The 19,324-nt window shown below is 48.9% G+C and overlaps 1 protein-coding gene across 3 annotated transcripts in view; it reads right to left on the bottom strand.

Moving 5' to 3' along the window:
- The window catches only part of UGGT1 (UDP-glucose glycoprotein glucosyltransferase 1), a 2,047,742-nt gene that overhangs the window by 406,748 nt on the left and 1,621,670 nt on the right, over positions 1 to 19,324 (bottom strand). For all 3 annotated transcript variants that reach the window (XM_069617855.1, XM_069617854.1, XM_069617856.1), the window contains one exon: positions 14,000 to 14,158. In XM_069617855.1, coding sequence (XP_069473956.1) covers positions 14,000 to 14,158 — 159 coding nt within the window. The remainder of the gene's footprint in view (positions 1 to 13,999; positions 14,159 to 19,324) is intronic.

Raw genomic sequence — 19,324 nt, 5'->3', positions numbered from 1 at the left:
GACTTGCAGCCATTGCGTATCCAGGACCTCTTGAAGAGGTCTCATCAGGAGCCTGCAGAATACAAGGTGGATGCAAGAAGACATTGTCCCCAGCAGCGACTTGACGGCTTGCACTGTCGCCCAGGAACAAAGCGTTTTGTGATGGCACCCTGCAGGACTTTGGATAGTTGATGGAGAATCCGAGCTCCGTGGGAAGACAAATTGTCTCCGTAGTGTGCTGGATTGCCAGTACGTGGGAGAGGTAGTGCATGAGCCAGTGTCCAGTTAAGGGTAGACGTGGATGCTCCTGAGACATAGATGCGCTGTCACTGGAGCCAAGCCCTTTGTGAACACCCTTGGCGCCATGTCAGGCCGAAAAGCAGGGCCTTGAACTGATAGTCCCGCCCTTGGACCACAAATCGCAGGAACTTTCGATGCTTTAGATGAATGGGGACGTGAAAGTAGGTCCAGCTGGTCGAGCACGTATTGTAAGGTGACCACCCTGAACTTCTGGGATATCAAGAACTTCTTGAAGCACCTTAAGTGTAGGATTGGCCGCCACCCTCCTGACTTCTTTCGAACCAGAAAGTATCTGGAGTACAGTCCAGAGCCTCTGACGGACGGGCTCTATTGCTCCCTTTCCTAGCATGAGCTGAACCTCTTGCAGCAGCTGGGCCATGTGTAGTTCCTGACGAGCCACAGGAGCAAAGCGAGGATACCTGTGTTGGAATTCCAAGGCCTGAACCTGATGAGGAAACGTCCAGCACCCATTTGTCTGTGGTGATGTTCTTCCACCTATCGACAAAGTTTGCTGGTCGGCCTCCCACTGGGGTGTGAAAGTGGGGGCCCTGTTCCCCGTCCGGTTCAGGACTGGGGCTTCTGTGTCCTGGCTTGCAGGCGACGATGATGCTGTCTTCCGCAGCTGTAAGCCTGTGAATGGCCCCGGTAGGCCTCATGTGCCATGGAACCGAATGGTTGACTATAGGGGCTGTTATACCCCTTAGAGGACCTGCCGGACTCACCCTCCCCGCCCCCCTTGAGGCCTTAAAGGACGACCATCCCCTCTGTTGCCATGTCCACAGCGAGCACACTGTCTCTGTATCCGTCTTGATGGTCTGGAGGGACTTGTCCACAGTCTTGCCAAATAGATTGTCCCCATCAAAAGGCAGGTCCACCACCTTGGACTGGACATCCGCCCTTAAGTTAGTGGCTTTCAGCCAGCTTTGGCATCAGAGGGACTCCCCATTGCCCATCTGGCAGAACCCGGTATCTGCAATGTCCAGAGCTACCGTGATGGCGTGATCCGAGGCCAGCTCCCCTTCCTGGAATAGGGCCAGGGCCAAAACCTTCTTGCCCTCCGGGAGGAAGTCCAGAATTGGCACAAGCTTATAACATAGCTCCCTGTCGTAGCGGGCTAAAATGGACAGGACAGCAGCTTTGACAGTGGAGGCCGCAGTGTAAATGATGCGCTTCCCCATTGCATAAAGCTTCTTCCCCTCCTGGTCTGGAAGCAGCATGGCTGAGGTTGATGGATTCGACAAGCGCCTCCTGGTGGCGGGAGACACCAGAGAGTCCGGAGAAGGCTGGGAGCTCAAGCATCTTGGGGATGAGTACGGGACCCTGTACTTCTTCTCCAGGCCGTCTCTCTCCGGGAACCCGGTACTTGGTGTCTTCATCAAGGCCAAACCTTCCTCCAAGACATCATCCAGCAGAAGAATCGGCATGAAGGACTTCCGCCTGGACTCCCGGCCTTGGAAGAGAAACCCATCTTTCTTCATGTCCTGCGGTACCAAGTTGATGAAGTGGAGGCCCTCGAGATCATGGCATGAAAACAAATGAACTCTTCCGGTGGCGAGACCGTGGGGGGCTCGTCGGCACCCAGCGGCTTCCTGTCTGCCAGGACATAGTCACCCGACTCGTCGTTATGCGTCGCCATAGCGTCCGTACCCGTGCCAACGTGTGGGGACTTTGGCGGTGCAGTGGTGGCGTTGGCTGACATCTCAGGCCTGGAGGGTCTCTTGGCTTATGCTTTGACCTAGAAGTGATTCTGGCCGCTGGCCTCGTAGGACTATGGGCCGGGGCAGGCGAAGGAGGAGCAGGCAGCCTTAGTTGTATTTCCGACAGCAAAATGTGGAGAGTCGTCAGTATGTCCAATGGCATGTCCCTAGGTGGTGTCCGAGAAGTGAGCGGAACAGCCGGCAGCGGCTCTGGACAGGAGTGCCTCCTTGGGCTGGATGGTTAATCAGGCTCCCCCCGCGGATATCCCTCCATGGACACCGCTCAAAGCCCCCTTCGTAGTCCGAGTAGTAGTCGTCGGGTAAATTGTATTCATCTGAGCTTGTGCAGATCTGGGCAGGCTCCCTCTGCAAATGCCTTGGCATAGTCAGGGACATCCTCACCTGCCTAGGGAGGAACTCCGTAGGCGGTGATAGCAACGCGGGGCTACCCGACTCCATCGGGAAAGAAGCGATAATGGGTGCTTGAGCAGCCATGCCAAATGTGGTTGTCGGTGCAGTCGCCCCAAAGCCGTAGGTCGTGCAGGCAAAGACATTTGCTGGGTCATGGTCATCTTGGTGGCAGAGACCACGGCAGTAGCAAGGCCCCCATTCGATGTCATAGTGATGGTAGTCGACGGGATCGTCGACGAAGTGGATGTCCTAGATGTCGTCCGTGGGACCATGGTCGTCAAAGGAGTCGTGATTGTCGATAGGGTGGGTGTCCTGGAAGACGAAGTAGTCAGGGATGATGTTGTGGTCTTGGTCGACAAAGGTATTGTTGGCAGTGGACGTGAGGAGCCACCTTTGGACTTTTTCTTCGTAGCCTTGTCCGGGGATGGCAATCGAAGCTTCGAGAGGATCAGGGACTTTCTCTTGGAAGGAGCACCCCTAACTGGCAGGCTTAGAGTGGACAGAGACAAAAAACAGAGACAAAAAACGTGTCCTTCTCAAACTGGGCTCTGCAGCCGCGACGCCCCTAGCAGGATCTGCAGCGTGGTGCTTAGCCTTCTTCTGGACCCCCTGTGGAGGGGCATCCGCAAAGGACCTTGACTTCTTCTCAGAGGGAGCACGCTCATGGGACCGGCCTGTCATGGATGAACTAGGACTATGCCCAGAGTCAGAGGCCTTCCTCAACTTGAGCCAGGCCACCAACCTGCTGTAGCGGTCCTCTCTTCCTCGAAAAACCACGGAAAATCTTGAATCTTTCCTCATCATGGTCCGGATGCAGGCAATGCTGCTTGAGGTGCTGATCCTCGACATAGACATTGCATAGTCCACATTTTGTGCATATCATGAAGAGACTCCGCTTCTCTTTAGACATCGTAGAAGCCACGCAGTAGGCCCAAGCCTAGGCCTCCGAAACTTGAAGAAGAACTGATGATGAGGCAGATCTTCACCGACAACGGATCCCGCTGACGGTAATCAATCAACGATCGACAGAGGAACAATTGTAGAAAAAACTAAGCAATTCATCCCAAAAATCTCAAAATAGTCAGACTTTAAGAGAAAGATGAGAGGACTCCCAACACTGAAACATGCCATAAGGTCTGAAGATGGCCACCAGGGGTGGAGCTTAGGGAGACGACTATCATTGGATGGGGGCAGCATGACCCAAATGACAGTGATTGGTTTAGAGGAGAAATTTAGTTTTCAGGCTGTGATGCTGGAAATGCCTTATGGAGGGACAGGGCCTCCTAGTCCTTGTCCTACTACTTCTCTGTATGAATTTTCTCTATGTTTTCTGCCATTCGGGTCCAGCCTGAACCTCTGGCAGTGCAATTCTTCATGTTTTCCTTTTGGTGAACAACACCTGTGGGATACCCTTATGGCACCTATGGGTTGGGGTACATCCTTGTACCCCTTATGTGTGTTTTGTGGGACCCTGAATGTTGCCCACAGAGCAGGGTATAGGCTGGTGGCAGCTACATGCTGACTTGTAATTAGCCCCGAGTATCCTCCATTTTTGGTACCCCAGGCCCTGCCATATATGAATCAATGGGTCCTGAAGAAAGGCAAGATGGCCACTGTGGCCTCTTGGTTTCCATTGCCTTTTAACTTGTTTCCCAAAGTTCTGTGAAGCCCGGACGCTGTCCCATCCTCCTGACTGGCTGTTGGGTGGAAATACCATATATGGCTCTGGGGCTGTCTCCTGTCAGACTGACTGAAGCCTTCTCAGGGGCTATGTGTTATGGGTACACCCTAGGGGTTGGACCTGTGTGAATGGAGTCTGAAGTGAACTCACATTCTGTGTTATGGGTGTCTGGTTTGTGTGGGCGTCGAAATGCCTAAGACAGCCCTGACTGAAACTGATATGAATGCAGTGTAGTAGTGTGCTGAAAGGCTGGGCACTTTCCCCAATCCACATCCTTTGTTATGGGTGTCTGGGTGGAGTGAATGGACTGAATGCCTGTAAGCTTGATTGGCTACCTGCCTGCCTGAATGCCCTTCTGTGTGATTGGTTTACTGAGTCTGGCTCAGCCTGAGTGAATGTGAACCAACGTGTATAACAGGGAACCTCTCATTCGCCAATTTGTTCAGAAGCTGATGCAAGAAGAAGCTGTTCCTTGAATCCCAGCTGGAGGAGAAGTCTGCTGCTGCATTTTCTTTGTATAATCCAAAAGCTGCTGTGTTCTTCCAAGGACTGATCAAGAGAGGACCTGCAAAAGAGACCTCTCCCCGAGCTACAACGGACCATTGTGTAACCTGCTACTCTTCATTCGAAGTGCCCTGGAAACCAGTCCTGTGTGCCTGCCATAAGGAGAAGGAGTCTTCGTGAGTCCTGAAGAGTAGTGACATCTCGAGTCGAGGAAGTCTATCGGGGTCACCCAGGGTCCGGAGGAGTGTTTGTGACCACTGGAAGCCCCTTGCTGTCTACCACCCATAAGGGGGGAACACTGGCATAGTGCTGCTTGACACCTAGAGCTGCGAAAGTTCCAAACTGCCTAAGAATACTTCAAAGGACATCCTTGCCATCATCATTGAGCACATTTTCCTGCCAGAGAAGGTCGAGGGTTGCCGAGTGCTGAGTAAGGTTAGGCAGTGGGTTTCTTGCCACCAGAATCCAATAAAAACGTTCTCAGGGTCCAGACTTGGCCAGGGTCCGTGGTCCACTCAAGTGGTTGAGTCCAGGTTGCCAGAAGCCGTCCAGACGTCTATGCTGCGGTTGCAGCACCGAAGACCCGAAAGGTGGAAAACCACAATATTCCGAAACCCGACACCTAAAGTGACCTATGCACCCGTCGCCGCCAGAAGTCATCGAAGGTCCCCAGGGGTCTTGTTCTCATCTCCCAAGCCTTTAAGAAGCTCTCAGCAAGTTTCATCTTCCTAGGACTTCTACAGTCAGATAAATCGTCGACCAACAGAAAGCACCATGAAAAGCAAAACCTCTGCACTTCAGAAAGACTTTGGCTCCATTTTTCTTCTTGGACTCAGCATCCCAGTGGCTCCTTCTTCCAAGGGGGGGGTCCATCCTCAAAGGGAATCGTCGAGTGAAACAGAGAAACTCTGCCACTTAGCCCGCCAAGGCACCAAAGGTACTGTGATGAGGTAGAGCATCTTCTAGCCTCTGGAATCGTCTTGGATTCTGTTCTCCTGCGATCTCTCAGGAACTTTGGGGTGGTAGAACCTTTAAGAGGAAAGTAGAGGGTTATTGAACATTTTTGGACTGGGCTGTAAAAGACGAGATAACTTACTCCCTAACTTTTCCATTACAGGTTGCCCATGTGGGGGATCCTCACACAGAATTACTAACCTAGTTTAAAGAAAGCATTCTGCCACGGGTCATAACTAACCTGTCTTTCTTTCCTAATCTATGCTGTTACACCTCACATAAGAATTCACATGCCTATTTAAAACTGTCTGCAGTTAGTGCATTTATTACTGAATTTAAGTATTGTGTGGTACCACATGGAGTGTATATATTTGCCATTCTTTGAATAGAACTGCCTGAGTACAGTGTTATTATTTATATGTGTATATATTACTGAAGAACAAGTTACTTCTTACCTTGTAACGTTCTTTCGACGGGATGTTCCTCCGACGTATTCCTCATCTTAGATATATCCTTCCAGCTCTGCTGGCCTCGGAAAATTTTTTCTCCAGAGGGCGCTGCGCGTCGACGTCCCTCGAGTCGATGACCCTCGACAGCCGCCGTATCGACGCTCGACGTCATCCTGCCTATAAAGGCCGCGCGCAGCATCCGTTGCTCAGTTCCGTTTTGTAGCCCACAGTATTACTGTTTGGACTAGACTAATCACCCTGAAGGAGCATAAGCTGCAACAACAAGGGAAGTAAAACTGCGGGGATGGATGGGAGGGTCGATGAGGAATACGTCGGAGGAACATCCCGTCGAAAGAACGTTACAAGGTAAGAAGTAACTTGTTCTTCGAAGGGATTGTGTCCTCCGACGTATTCCTCATCTTAGATAGGCTCCCATAGCAGTATTCTATATTCGGAGGAGGGAGTACTGACTTCACGCTGTCTTCTATTGGTGAATAGAATGCAGTACAGCCCTTCCAAACCTAGTCTCTTGACTAGAGGAGGAATCCAGATTGTAAAAACGTGTAAAGGTATGGACAGACGACCATGTAGCGGCCGCACATATGTCTTTAATCGGCACGCCTCTTTTGAGGGCCGATGAAGCTGCAATACCTCTGGTCGAATGAGCCCTAAGGTTTTGAGGGGGCTCTTTCCCTGCCAGTTTATAACATTCCAGAATGGCTAGAATGATCCATCTGGAAATGGTCTGCTTAGTTATTGGTAACCCCAGCTTGTGACCTGCGTAGCCTACAAACAGCTGGTCTGCCTGTCTTATCCTGGCTAGTCTATTAATGTAAAAACTTAAAACCCTCCTAGGGTCTAGTCTGTGTAACCTCTCTTCCTCTTTCCCCGGGTGAGGAGGAGGATAGAAAGATGGTAGGATAATCTTCTGAGAGATATGGAATTCAGAGACTACTTTTGGGAGGAAATTAGGCTTCACTTGCAGGACAACTTTGTCTTTGTGAAAGATTGTATGAGGGGGTTTACAAGAAAGAGCTTGTAATTCGCTCACCCTTCTAGCAGATGTAAGTGCTATTAATAAAACAGTCTTAAGGGTAAGGAATCTTAACGAACAAGAATGGAGAGGTTCGAAAGGTGTCCCCATCAGGAAAGTTAATGCTAAGTTTAAATCCCATAGGGGAACTTGGAATGGTTTTGGGGGATAAACATTGGTTAACCCCTTTAGAAACTGTATTACCAAGGGTAATTTGAAATAGGATGGTTCCTCCACAGTACGCTTAAAGATAGATAGCGCTGCGAGATAGCCCTTAATGGTGCCAACTTGAAGGCCTGAATTTGCTAAATATAGTAGGAAGGACAAAACCATTGGTGTACCACATGAAAATGGGTCGATATTCTGTTTTCTACACCAGCTGCAAAATCTGTTCCAACGGCAGCGGTATAAAGACTTTGTTGCTGGCCTTCTTGCCGAAAGCAACACCTCCATAACATCATCAGGGAGGTCCCAATCCTTGTACCTCAGCCGTTCAGAAGCCAAGCGTGAAGGTTGAGGGTTTTGATGTCTGGATGGAGAACCTGACCTCCCTTCTGTGAGAGTAGGTTCTCTCTGAGAGGAAGTCGAAATGGAGGGCAGATGGACAAGTCTAGAAGGTCCGGGTACCACGTTCTCCTGGCCCAATCCGGGGCAATTACGATCATGGTTCGCCGGAATCTTCTCAACCTCCTGATCATTTGAGGAATGACAGGGACCGGTGGGAACGCGTACAGAAGCGGAAACTCCCAGTCCACTATGAACGCGTCTCCCAGAGCTCCTCTCGGAGGAAATTCCCTTGAGCAGAACAGGTCGCATTTCCTGTTTAGGCTGGTGGCGAACAGATCTACCTGATGGGTTCCCCAAAGGGCGAAGATCTCTTGAAGGACTTCCTGAGCTAGCTCCCACTCGTGAGAGACTGTGTTCTGCCTGCTCAGAGCGTCCGCGGTCAAGTTCTTCTCTCCGGCTAGGTGAACTGCCGATAGAGAGATTCCTTCTTGGATTGCCCAAAACCAGAGCTGCATCGCCTCTCTGCACAGGGGTAGTGATCCTACGCCTCCTCTTTTGTTGAGGTAATGCATGGCCACCGTGTTGTCCGTCATTATCAGGACGTTCTTCCCTTGTACAACTGGCAGGAAAGCCTTCAACGCAAGTTTGATGGCTCTCAGCTCTAACAGGTTGATGTGTAGTCTGGACTCCGATGGAGACCAACGACCGCTGATGGTCAAGTCGTTGGCGTGGGCTCCCCACCCCGTGAGTGAGGCATCCGTGACTACTGTTATCTCCGGCCAGGGTTGCCAAAACTGTTCTCCTTTCAGAATGTTCTCCTGACAGGCCCACCACTGAAGGTCTCGAGCCACCCTGCCGGGAACCTGAAGAAGATCTGTCATTCTCCCTGAGAATTGTGACCACTGAGTCCTCAGTGCCCACTGGAGGGATCTCATTCTCAGGCGAGCCTCTGGCACAAGGAAAATGCAGGATGCCATGAGGCCTAGCAACCTCAAAAAGTCGAAAGCTGGGAGACGTTTGGCAAGTTGGAACTTGGTAACCATCTGTAGAATATCTTGAGCCCTCACCTCTGGTGGCGAGGCTTTTCCCAGGGAAGTATCCAGGATCGCTCCTATGAACTGGAGTCTCTGCAATGGTATAATTTGAGACTTCTTTAAATTGAGGGAGTAGCCCAGCTTGTGAAGGGAGTAGCATACGTGATTTAGCTGGATCTGAGCTTGCTCCGGAGAAACAGCCCTGATCAGCCAATCGTCCAGGTAGGGGTAGACGTGAATCCCTTCCCTCCTTAGACTTGCCGCCACTACCGACATTAACTTGGTGAAGACCCTCGGGGCGGAGGTCAGCCCAAAAGGCAGTACTCGAAATTGATAGTGAGAGTTGCCAATTGCGAACCTCAGGTATTTCCTGTGTTTGAGATGGATAGGCACATGGAAATAAGCGTCCTGAAGGTCCAGAGTTACCAACCAGTCCTGAAACTGAAGGGCCTGGAGGATCTGAGAAAGAGTGACCATCTTGAATTTGTCTTTCCTGAGGAATTTGTTCAATTCTCGCAAGTCCAAGATGGGTCTCAGTCCTCCGTCTTTCTTTGGAACGAGAAAGTAAGGGGAGTACCAGCCCTTGTTCCTCTCCGCTACAGGTACCGGTTCTATGGCACCTTTCTCTAGCAGGTCTATAATTTCCTGCAAGAGGAGCGGATCTGGAGCTTTCTGAGAGCTGATCCCCGGTGGATGACTCTGAGGTATACGTAGGAAAGGTAGGCAGTAACCTTGGGCAACTGTTTCCAATGCCCAAGCATCTGACGTGATAGCCTGCCATTCCGCCAGATGTTGAGTCAACCTGCCTCCTACAGGTGTCCTGTGAGGGAAGTCCTCAGAGTGGTTTTGGGGCGGCTGATGCAGATGCCGATGGTAAAGAGGCACCTGCTGTTGCTGCGGCTTTAGAATATCTACCCCGTCCACCTCGGGTAGTTCTTCTTTGACCCCTTTGAGCCGGTCGTCCTCTACCTCTTCCGAATGAGGAGTAGAAGCGAAAGGACTTGCCCCTCGCAGAGGTTCCTGTGGGACGAAAAGGAGTCTGACGGATTGCAGCTCCTAGGGATTTTGCTGCTGCTTTTGAAGTTTGCAGTTTCTCTAAACTGTCATCCGCCTTTTTCCCGAACAAAGAAGAGCCATCAAATGGCATGTTCAAGAGCCTGGCTTGCACATCTGGGGCAAAACCCGACTTTCTCAACCAAGCGAACCGCCTGGTTGATGTACTTGCCGCCATTGCTCTGCTGATACTGTCAGCCGAATCAATGCCCGTCTGGAGGGATTCGCACATAGCGTCTTTACCGTCCTGTATAATATTCAGGAACGCATCCCTTTCTTCTCCCTCCGGGATGCAGTCAGCCGCTGTAGAAGCACACTCCCAAAGTGTATGGCTGAACCTAGCAAGGGTGCAAGTAGCATTAACAGACTTTAACGCCATGCTACATGCTGAAAAGACTTTCTTAGCCATAGCATCATATTTTTTATCGTCCCTGTCCTGTGGGACAGTAGGATAAGCCGTCTTGACGTCGGTAGAGGATGCTGCTTGTACCACCAGACTTTCTGGGGATGGATGTTTAGACAAGAACTCTGGGTCTGTGGAAGATACCCTGTACTTTGCAGACAGTTTTTTATTTACTGCTGGTATTACATCTGGGGTTTCCCAGTTTGTCATGATCTTTCTCTGAAGAGCTTTATGAAAGGGCACCACTGGATCCTCTTGTGGGCCTTTGTCAAGAATATCCGTGAGGTCATCTTGCTGGAAAGATTGTGAAGGTGTAGACCACCCCATGAACTCTGTAATTCTGGCCATTAAGGCTCTGTAGGGGGTTTCAGCATGCTCCCCCGGGTCTGGTTTAGCAAAATCCACCTCAGGGGAAGTGTCTAAACCACTTGCCTCATGTAAAGAATCATGAAGATCCTTTAATCTGCGCTCTTCAGAGGAAAATTCCTCTCTAACTGGGGTTACAGGTCCCTGTAACTCATCTTGTTCTGACAAATCACCCTCTTCTAAAATTGAGGATATAGTTCTCAATTGTTCTGAATTAATAAAGGGAGTAAGTCCCATTTCCAAGGCAGAGGGTGCTGAACTTGTCATTATTGGCCTCGAAAACGTCGATGCCGACGTCGAAGGCTTCGAGCGTGGCGTCGAAAACAGAGGTGGAGGCCTCGAGGACCTCGACAGAATTGGAATTGTACTCGACAATATCGACGCCATCGACGTCGAGGGCCTGGGAATCGTCACTGGATGTGTGGTCATCGTGACTTTTCTCGGCGTCGACGCCGGTGTCGAGGCCGGCGTCGAGTCGACAGACCTGTGTGTCGAAGGTCCCTTCGACAACGGCGTCGAAGACCTCGACGTCGACGGAACCTTCGAGGAAGGTTTGGAGGTCATAGTCCTACTCGAGGGTTCGAGACGCGCTCGAGAGGTTTCTTTCGCCGGGTACTGCGACTCGCGGCGTTTTTTACCTTTGGGTCTTTCGACCAGAGCATCGGTCTCGGCAGTCTTCGAGGGGGTCGAGGCCGCTTTCTCGAAGACGCTCATCATGTTTTTTCTGAATTCCTCCCATTCAGCCCGGGAACTAAGTTTCGTGGGGCAAGGGATTCTTTTTGGCGAAACAGAGGAAGAGGAAGACGGAGAAGGGGATCTTCGACGTTTCCTCTTCGAGTGTTTCGATCTCGAGGAGTGATGAGACCCACTCCGAGATCTGGAGCGTGAATGGTGACGAGGAGACGAATGTCTCGACTTCGTCGAAGAAGAAGAAGCTTTAAAAGTCTTACCTTTTTCCAGCTTCCCCCTACGCTCCTTCAGGGCCTTAGCTGTCATGGACATACAGTCCTCGCACTCCGAACAATGGTGTTCGGCTCCCAAGCACCACAGACAATTTCTGTGAGGATCGGTCAACGACATCTTTTTCCCACAATCTCGACATTTTTTGAAGCCGGATCGAGGGGTTGTCGGTTCCGACGAGGAAGCCATCGAGTACGATTCGAATAACTTGAAGTAAATATTACTAAGAACTGAGCAACGGTATTCCGAGGCACCGAGTAGCGCGGAAAAACGGAACTGAGCAACGGACGCTGCGCGCGGCCTTTATAGGCAGGATGACGTCGAGCGTCGATACGGCGGCTGTCGAGGGTCATCGACTCGAGGGACGTCGACGTGCAGCGCCCTCTGGAGAAAAAATTTTCCGAGGCCAGCAGAGCTGGAAGGATATATCTAAGATGAGGAATACGTCGGAGGACACAATCCCTTCGAACATTATTTTATATAAAGAAGCTGTGCTATCACCCAACATAGTGTGGGGCGTGCCTTTGTGTGGCTTGGGTACTCACTGTACTTAAGAACCTGTCTACATCACCTCCTGAGTGCTTAAACCTAAGTTGATCATCCAAGATACAATGTAGAGAACCTTGGCTGAGGTTGCTCAGTGTCTTTGTCCCAACCATATAGAGGACAGAAGTACACATACCCCCTCCAGTCTTTACAGAGGCTAAAGTGAAATTGATTTTCTTTTTACAGATGATTCCCAGCCTGATGACGGGGAAAATTAATGAGCATGTGAATCCATGCCAGACACCATGCTGGAGAATAAACAGCCTTAGCCCCTGGCTGGAACCAAACCGTCAGACTGCAAACAAAACCATGCTGTAAAAGGGGTCTCTCCCATATAACCCAGCGTCTGGGGACAAGACAGGCACAGATTGGTTCCTACATCAGATGAGCGCTACAGCCAATGGGAGGGGGAGAAAGAACTAGCAGGACCAAGAACCACAGTATAAAAGGTGGTAGAAGGTGAGGCAGAGTGTAGGTTTCAGGAGTGTGGGCAGGAGGTGTGAAGGTGGACCAACAGACCAGGCAGAAGACCAACGGAGGAGAAGAGGGCAGAGGAGATAGTTGTGAGAGAGTGTGATACCAGTTGCATGCAAGTGTGTGTTGTGCAATGTAAGAATGGGGGCTGCGTAAAACATCAATGAGCGAGATAGAGAGGGAGAAGTGTGGGGGGAATTGGAGGGTAAATGTGAGAGAGAGGGAGAGAGAGAGAGAGAGAGAGAGAGAAAGAGAAAGAGAGAGAGAGAGAGAGAGAGAGAGAGAGAGAGAGAGAGAATAAAGGGGGAGGGGTAGCGAGTGTGCCAGGTGGTAGTGAGAGTAGTGGTGAGGGCAGATTGAAGCAGGGAGGTTGATGTAGGGATAAGAGGAATCGTACCAAAATGTCGCCCTCAAAATTACGACGGCCGAAAATGCCGATTTCTTTTTGGCGCGGTGACAGGAAACAAGAGGCAGAGAAAAAATGTGAGAGAAGGAGAGCAAAGTTGTGCAAAGACTGGAGGGAGTAAAAAGGGAGACAAGGTGAAAGAAACAAAGGTGGTAGTAAGATCAGGGAGAGGAGTAAAAGGGTGTGACTGAGGGGAGAGGGAACCAGATCATGTGAGATTGTTACTTGTCCCATCAAGGCACATTGAATATCCTAGAGAGTGTTACGATAGGGCATCTATAGAAAATCCCCAGAGGGAGCCAGATAAATAAGGATGTTGCATTTTGGACATCATTACCAGCTAACACTAGATCGTAGTGGTTACCAAGCACTAGCAGACAACACTGGGATCATTGGGCTAGGGAGATGGAAGACCACAAAGAGAGAGAGGGCAAACTAATAGTGTAGCCACCCCTCAGCCCTCTTCTCCAGCCCTGTGAGTTACATTGAACATTCACATATCACATCCGACAATCTGAACATTGTAATATTGAATAATCTTAAACTCTCTTGAAGACTTCGCAAATTCCACATGATGGCAGTTTTCCTGTCTTTATGTGCTCAGATTCTACCCTGCCATTGCAGGAGATGGGGGAATCTGAGGAAGTCCTAAGTGGGACTCCTTCTCCATCAGGAACTCTGGTTACACCATCACTCACCTGAAAAACACTGTGTTCCCTTTTTCTCTGCCTCACACAAACTTACCACAGACAACTCCTACTTCACTCTCCGATCACCTGTCCTAATAGTCATTGGCTCAGTTGCTTGTGAGTCATTCAGTCGCTGGGATGCAGCTGCTACCTTCCAGCCTCCATGGAGACAACATGAAGCCACCTACTTTTAGTCACCTGTCACACAGTACAGAGTCACACAACCATCGAATCAACAGCATGACATCACACCAGGAAATATTGATCTGAAAGCTTGTGGCTATGTCCTGGGCAGCTTTTGATCCACTTACTTGCCAGTTGAAATGGAAAACAGCATTTTGAACTAACTAAATGACATGGGGTTACACAGACAAAGCATACATTATCTGAAACATCAATGTGCCATTCTCTACTGTTATGAATTGGTTGGAATTGTTTAAGCTTGTGGCTTACAAGCTAGCTTTTAATGAAATTCAAAGTTTCTCTCTCAAAGGAATAAAGCCTAAAGATCTGCATCCATGCTGCTGGGACATGCAGTGACCGAGTAACTTACCAAGTTAGCCATGACGATGGTATCAACAATGATGGGGTTTCTTGAAGTTCCAAGGGTAAACTGCAGTCCTCGCGGAGGCTGCCCAGTTGTTATGTCATAGCAGTGCCCCTCCAACAGCAGATACTCCAGCTCATATTCAGCTGCCACAACACTATCAACCTGTAAATTTAATCCAGAACAACAATTACAGGAGAGTACACTATCACACAAACAAACACCTGCGAGACGAAGGAAATCCTACCAACAACGGAAATAAGGACGAAATAAGGTCTTAAACCTGGACTGACAGAGGCTGAAAAGGGGATAGATGCACTTTGAAAGATGAATAAAGTAAAGGGTACTAACTTCTTCCATCACAAAGCAGGGAAAAACAGTGCACTTTGTATCTGAATTAGATCCTTTTTAGTCTCATTTAGGTCCTGAGTAACTTAATAATTATTGACCATCATGAATGTATTACAGATCAAGCCCCACTGCCTGAAGACATCTTCCCATGTGTGCATGGCAGGCCCTTCTGAATTTGAGCCCATGACAATGCTGATGATAGTTTGACCTCCTTTGCTTAATCTTCTGTTGCTTACTGGTTCATTTCCCTGTTTTCATTTTGTAACTCAGATTGAGAAATTACCTACCAGTAATATTCTTTCAATGGATTCTTGGCTCTATGTGAATAGACCTCATTTTAAAGCTCTGAGGAGAAAAAGACTGATTTACAAGAATCTATGTGATCACTGCACCGCCCGCAATTCCGCCGATGAAACTGTCGACTGCCATTACGGTGCAACGCAGTGATCAGATAGCTCACTGTGGCCTGCATCCCCCCTACCCCGCCCGCCCCCTAGCCACTTACCTTAGTCGCGGGACACACAGAAGGGACACCCCTGCTTCGATTAGTCGCAGTAATGGGGGTCAGCATTCTCTTACTGTGCAAAGGCACAGTGTTGGACCCGGGCGACATTCTAGAGTCGCAGTAAACGTATGGTGCCATTTACAATGCCCGATTTTATTTTGATCGGAAAAACCGCATTGTATAGGTCTTTTTCTCTTGAGATCTTTAAAATGTGTTTTTGGGAGCCCCCCATTGTCCCATTGTTCCTAAAACCACCCTCACACTCACACTCTCCTGTAGGATTTCAGCCCCAGCACCCAACCAAACCAAAACACATGCATACACAAAACACACACACACACACACACACACACACCAACACACTTACCCATTCACCTCGTCCTATGCTTCCGGGGCCCTGATGTGCCTGTAAGTCTCTTTGCGCACTCGTGTACGCCAGGTGTGTGACAGTTCCATTTAGAAGGAACGCTCCATGCAGTCAAGGAGCAGCCTTTTAAATCAATCTTTTAGGGAAAAGATCTTTTTAAAAAAGATCCTTTCACTTGGAACTGAATTCTTTTCTCACAGATTCCTCATCTTGATAGATGTTTATCTAGCATCAGCTGCTCAGAAACTTTATCGACAAGGGGCGTAGTGCGGCTCGACATCATCACTTGACACCCTCGTGTTCAGCTGCATCACTCCTAAACTATGGACATTGAGCAGCGTACACCTACACCTTCTTAACTCAGTTTACCACTTTTTCCGCCCAGCTCAGCCTTCAACAGAGAACATGTACCAATGCAGAAGGCCAAACGAACTAACCTAATATACCAAAAACATTTATTTTTTTTTGTAAGGAACGAATCAAGAATATAAGGTCAACTTGGGAAACTAATATCTTCCTCTCGTCATCTGCATACAGAAGAGTGATAACAGACTGCAATTACGACCCATGAACTTTCAAGTGGGGTAGAGAAATGAGTAATCTATGGGTGAAGAATCCATAGAAAGAACATCACTGTTAGGCAGAATTATATGCAGTACCCTTTGGGAACACCACACACAATTAAGACTACAGGTGACAGTACAATTACACCTTTGGTACAAGCCTGTACTACACGGTTAAAGTGGTAGCAGTAGCGGAGCAGCCAGACTTATCTGAAGAGTAAGTGAGCAGTATCAAATAGTCACACAAAGGACAGCAATTACTATGATTCAGGCAAACACTGACTCAAGGTTTTCAAGTAAAAGAATATACATTTATTTCACTCTTTAGTTGTATAACAGTACACTATTATAAGCAGTCTAAAAATCACACTCTTAATACACCACACCACTTCCCTTAAATTCCAGACAAGTTAAGCTCACAAAATGAAGTGGGATCAAAATGACACTCAGTAATTTAAAAGGGAGGAAAAGACAAAGTTAATAGAAATTAGATCACACCAACAGGTAAGTACTCAGGACAATTGAACAAGAGGAACTACAGAGATAGAATCAGGTAGAAAAGGCTTAGGGCCAAAGTCAATGGGTCAAAAGTCTTTTGCTCAAGATCACACAGTTCAAGGTAGTTAGCGGTAACGTTCGTGCCACGGATTCTGGACGAGGTTGGTTGATACAAAAGTTAGTTCAAAGAGAAGAGAAGGACAAGTCCTCGGATTGGAGAAAGATTTCAAACACTCACCGCGGTTGAACGAAACGGACAACCGGATTTGCACAGGACCTTAAAATTGGAGAGGGAGCTGTAGCTGAGGCGGACGTTCCCGATAGTTCCTGCAGGCTCACGGTTCCTGAAGCGACTGTCATACTGACAAGAAGTAGGAAGACTGGAGGGTCCTGCACTACCCAGGGAAGAAACCAGCAGTAGAGCAAAGCAACAAATAAAAGATGTGCTCCTTAAAACCCAAGCAGGGTCTGACCTTCCTGGCTATCCGGCCCACCGTAGCTCTGTACAGAGAATTCGACCAGAGGAGGGGTCCTGACTTGCAAGTTACTGGAGGATCTTCTCTGTCGTCAGATTCTGAAGATTCGGACCTGCAGCAGGGCTTTACTGGGCAGTTCAGTCGTGGTAGGGGTCCTCTTCTTCCAGTTCCTCGTTGGTTCTTTCGTTCCAGTGGCGACTATGCCTTTCCAGTCCCAGATACCTGCTTTTTATGCAGTTTTCCCCCATTCATACAGCCTGGCTGTCAATCGCACAGCAGGGTGGCTGGCCTGGCAAGGCCAGCCCCTTTAGCCAATCAGACAAGAGTGTGACTTGGGTTACCAAGGGAACCCATGGTAGGGGTCCGAAGATCCCTCCCTCACATCCTGGCTACCTAGACTTTCAGGCGCCTTAAGGAGGTCTTCTGTGCAGAAGCCTGTGAAAAGACAGCAAACAAAGGGATCATCCCCAGTTTGGCGCGTAGAGAATAACACGAGAAAGACTTTTACAAAATGAAATGGCGAATAAACGCAGCCGGAGCCAAAATAAAATGTATTTGGTCAAGTGGGTTTATGTTCGAGGCTAATATAATAGCCTAAAACATTATCACGTTTATATAAGATAACCGCGGTAGAAAAGTTAGGGTAGTTACCACTGCCAACAGCCAAGTCTTGATGTAAAGGGAGCGAAACAATGCTCCAAGAGACACATACAATAAGGGATAAGAATTAACCCTTTCCAATACTCCATGTACGATGGGGTGTATTGGGTCTGTGGTTTAAAGTGACTATCGTAAAGTTAATGGCAACTTCACCTTTTCTAGGGGACAGTAGTCAGCCCCAGAAAATGGAGTCAGTGGGAAGTCTCAAAGACAACCCTGTGTCACTGCACTGAAGGTGCTGTGCAACACACATGAAAAATATGAGGCCATGGAGTAGGTGAGGCTCCAGTGCCCAAGATCACACACAAAGTGAAAACACACACAGCAAAACACATGTAAGAGTGGGAAAAAAGGCTCACACTCTTACCAGGTGAAAAAAATTAACCTTAGAAATCCAGCAAAGCTGCTGAGGGACTCATTAAGTAAGGGAAATTAGCCATTTATGAGAATTCTCCCTAACACTCTCCTACACCAAGGCTTCTTGGTAACAAATTATCTACCCCTGGTAATGTTCTTTCTACTGGCTGTTCCTCCCACAGATTCCTCTGTGATATATTCCTTAGTCTGCTTGCAGCTTCAGAATCTTTTTTCATAGTAGAGGACGCTGTGCGTCGTCGACTTGTGGCCCTTGGCGGCCTACGTCCTGCTCTCAACCGTGACATTGACACTGGTATAAGTAGCTTGCACTGCGCCTGTTGCCTCAGTTCATGTTTTTCCCCCCATGTTTTAATGCTCAGCCCCCTCTAAGTTTATCAACTAGATGTTGAAAGGGAGAAAGATGTCACAATGGAATTACTCGCTAATTAGAGGGGGAGGCTGGGAGGGTGATGAGGATTCCGTGGGAGAAACATCCAGTAGAAAAGAACATTACCAGGGGTAAGTAATTTGTTCTTCTAATGGATTGTGTCCTCCAACGGATTCCTCATCTTTGATAGACTCCCAAAGCAAATATGTTAAAGGCAGTAGGAATCAATAATTCATTGTTGGTTTCTACTGTGAAGCACAGCTTTGCCAAATTTAGTCTCCTAGCCAGACATAATACAGGCAGTAAGGCTTGCTAAATATGTGTAAAGAAGAACAAGTTACGACAATGCATATGTCTTTTACAGGCACCCATCTCTGAAGAGCCGAAGAAGAAGCCACTCCTTGGATTGAATGCACTCTCAAACCATCGGGCAGGTCTTTGCCCACCAAACCATAGCTTTCAGAAATGCATAAAAAATCCATCTGGAAATTGTTTGCTTGGTTACAGCATGCCCCAATTTGTGAGCCGAATAGCCCACAAAGCTGGTCAACTTGTCTGATTTTTAGACACCCTGCAAATATAGAAGAGTAAAGCCTTTTATGGTCTAAACGGTGCAACCTCTCTTCTTTAGAAGGATGAGTTGCAGGATAAAAAGCAGCTAACAATTTTTTGTGCCAAATGTAATTCCGATACTATTTTCGGCAAGATAGAGGGACAAACCCTCAATACCACCTTATCCTTAAAAAAGGTTGTCAATGGGGGGGGGGTGTGGCTTGGAGCCATGACAGTCGGAGCCAAGAGCTCCCGGCTAAAGCCACGCATCCAGCCTAAATGCACCGGTGAAAGAGGGTCCCCGAGCGATCCAATCGGGGTACCTGATGTCCAAAGCGACGGGGCAGAGAGGGGGTCTAACCCCCAGCACTCTACGACGCCTAGAACCCGGGATAGACCGAGCTTGTAGCGGAGCCGTGAGCAGCATTAGCCCGCTTCCAAAATGGCGGGCGTCATCTCCAGACTCATCTGATGGCGGCGGGAGGTGCCAAGGGGAAAACAGCCCCTGAGCGGGGGAACCACTGGCCTCCTTCGTGAGGGGCCACCACCGCCGCAGCACTGGGAGGGAGGCGAGCACAGGCTACTCCATAAGAGGAGCCCCAGCCGGACCAGCG

Source organism: Ambystoma mexicanum, chromosome 10, assembly GCF_040938575.1.
Source record: "Ambystoma mexicanum isolate Mex_15411 chromosome 10, UKY_AmexF1_1, whole genome shotgun sequence".
Lineage (NCBI taxonomy): Eukaryota > Metazoa > Chordata > Amphibia > Caudata > Ambystomatidae > Ambystoma > Ambystoma mexicanum.
The sequence above is the reverse complement of the archived record's forward strand: the minus strand, read 5'-3'. Positions and strand labels throughout refer to the sequence as shown.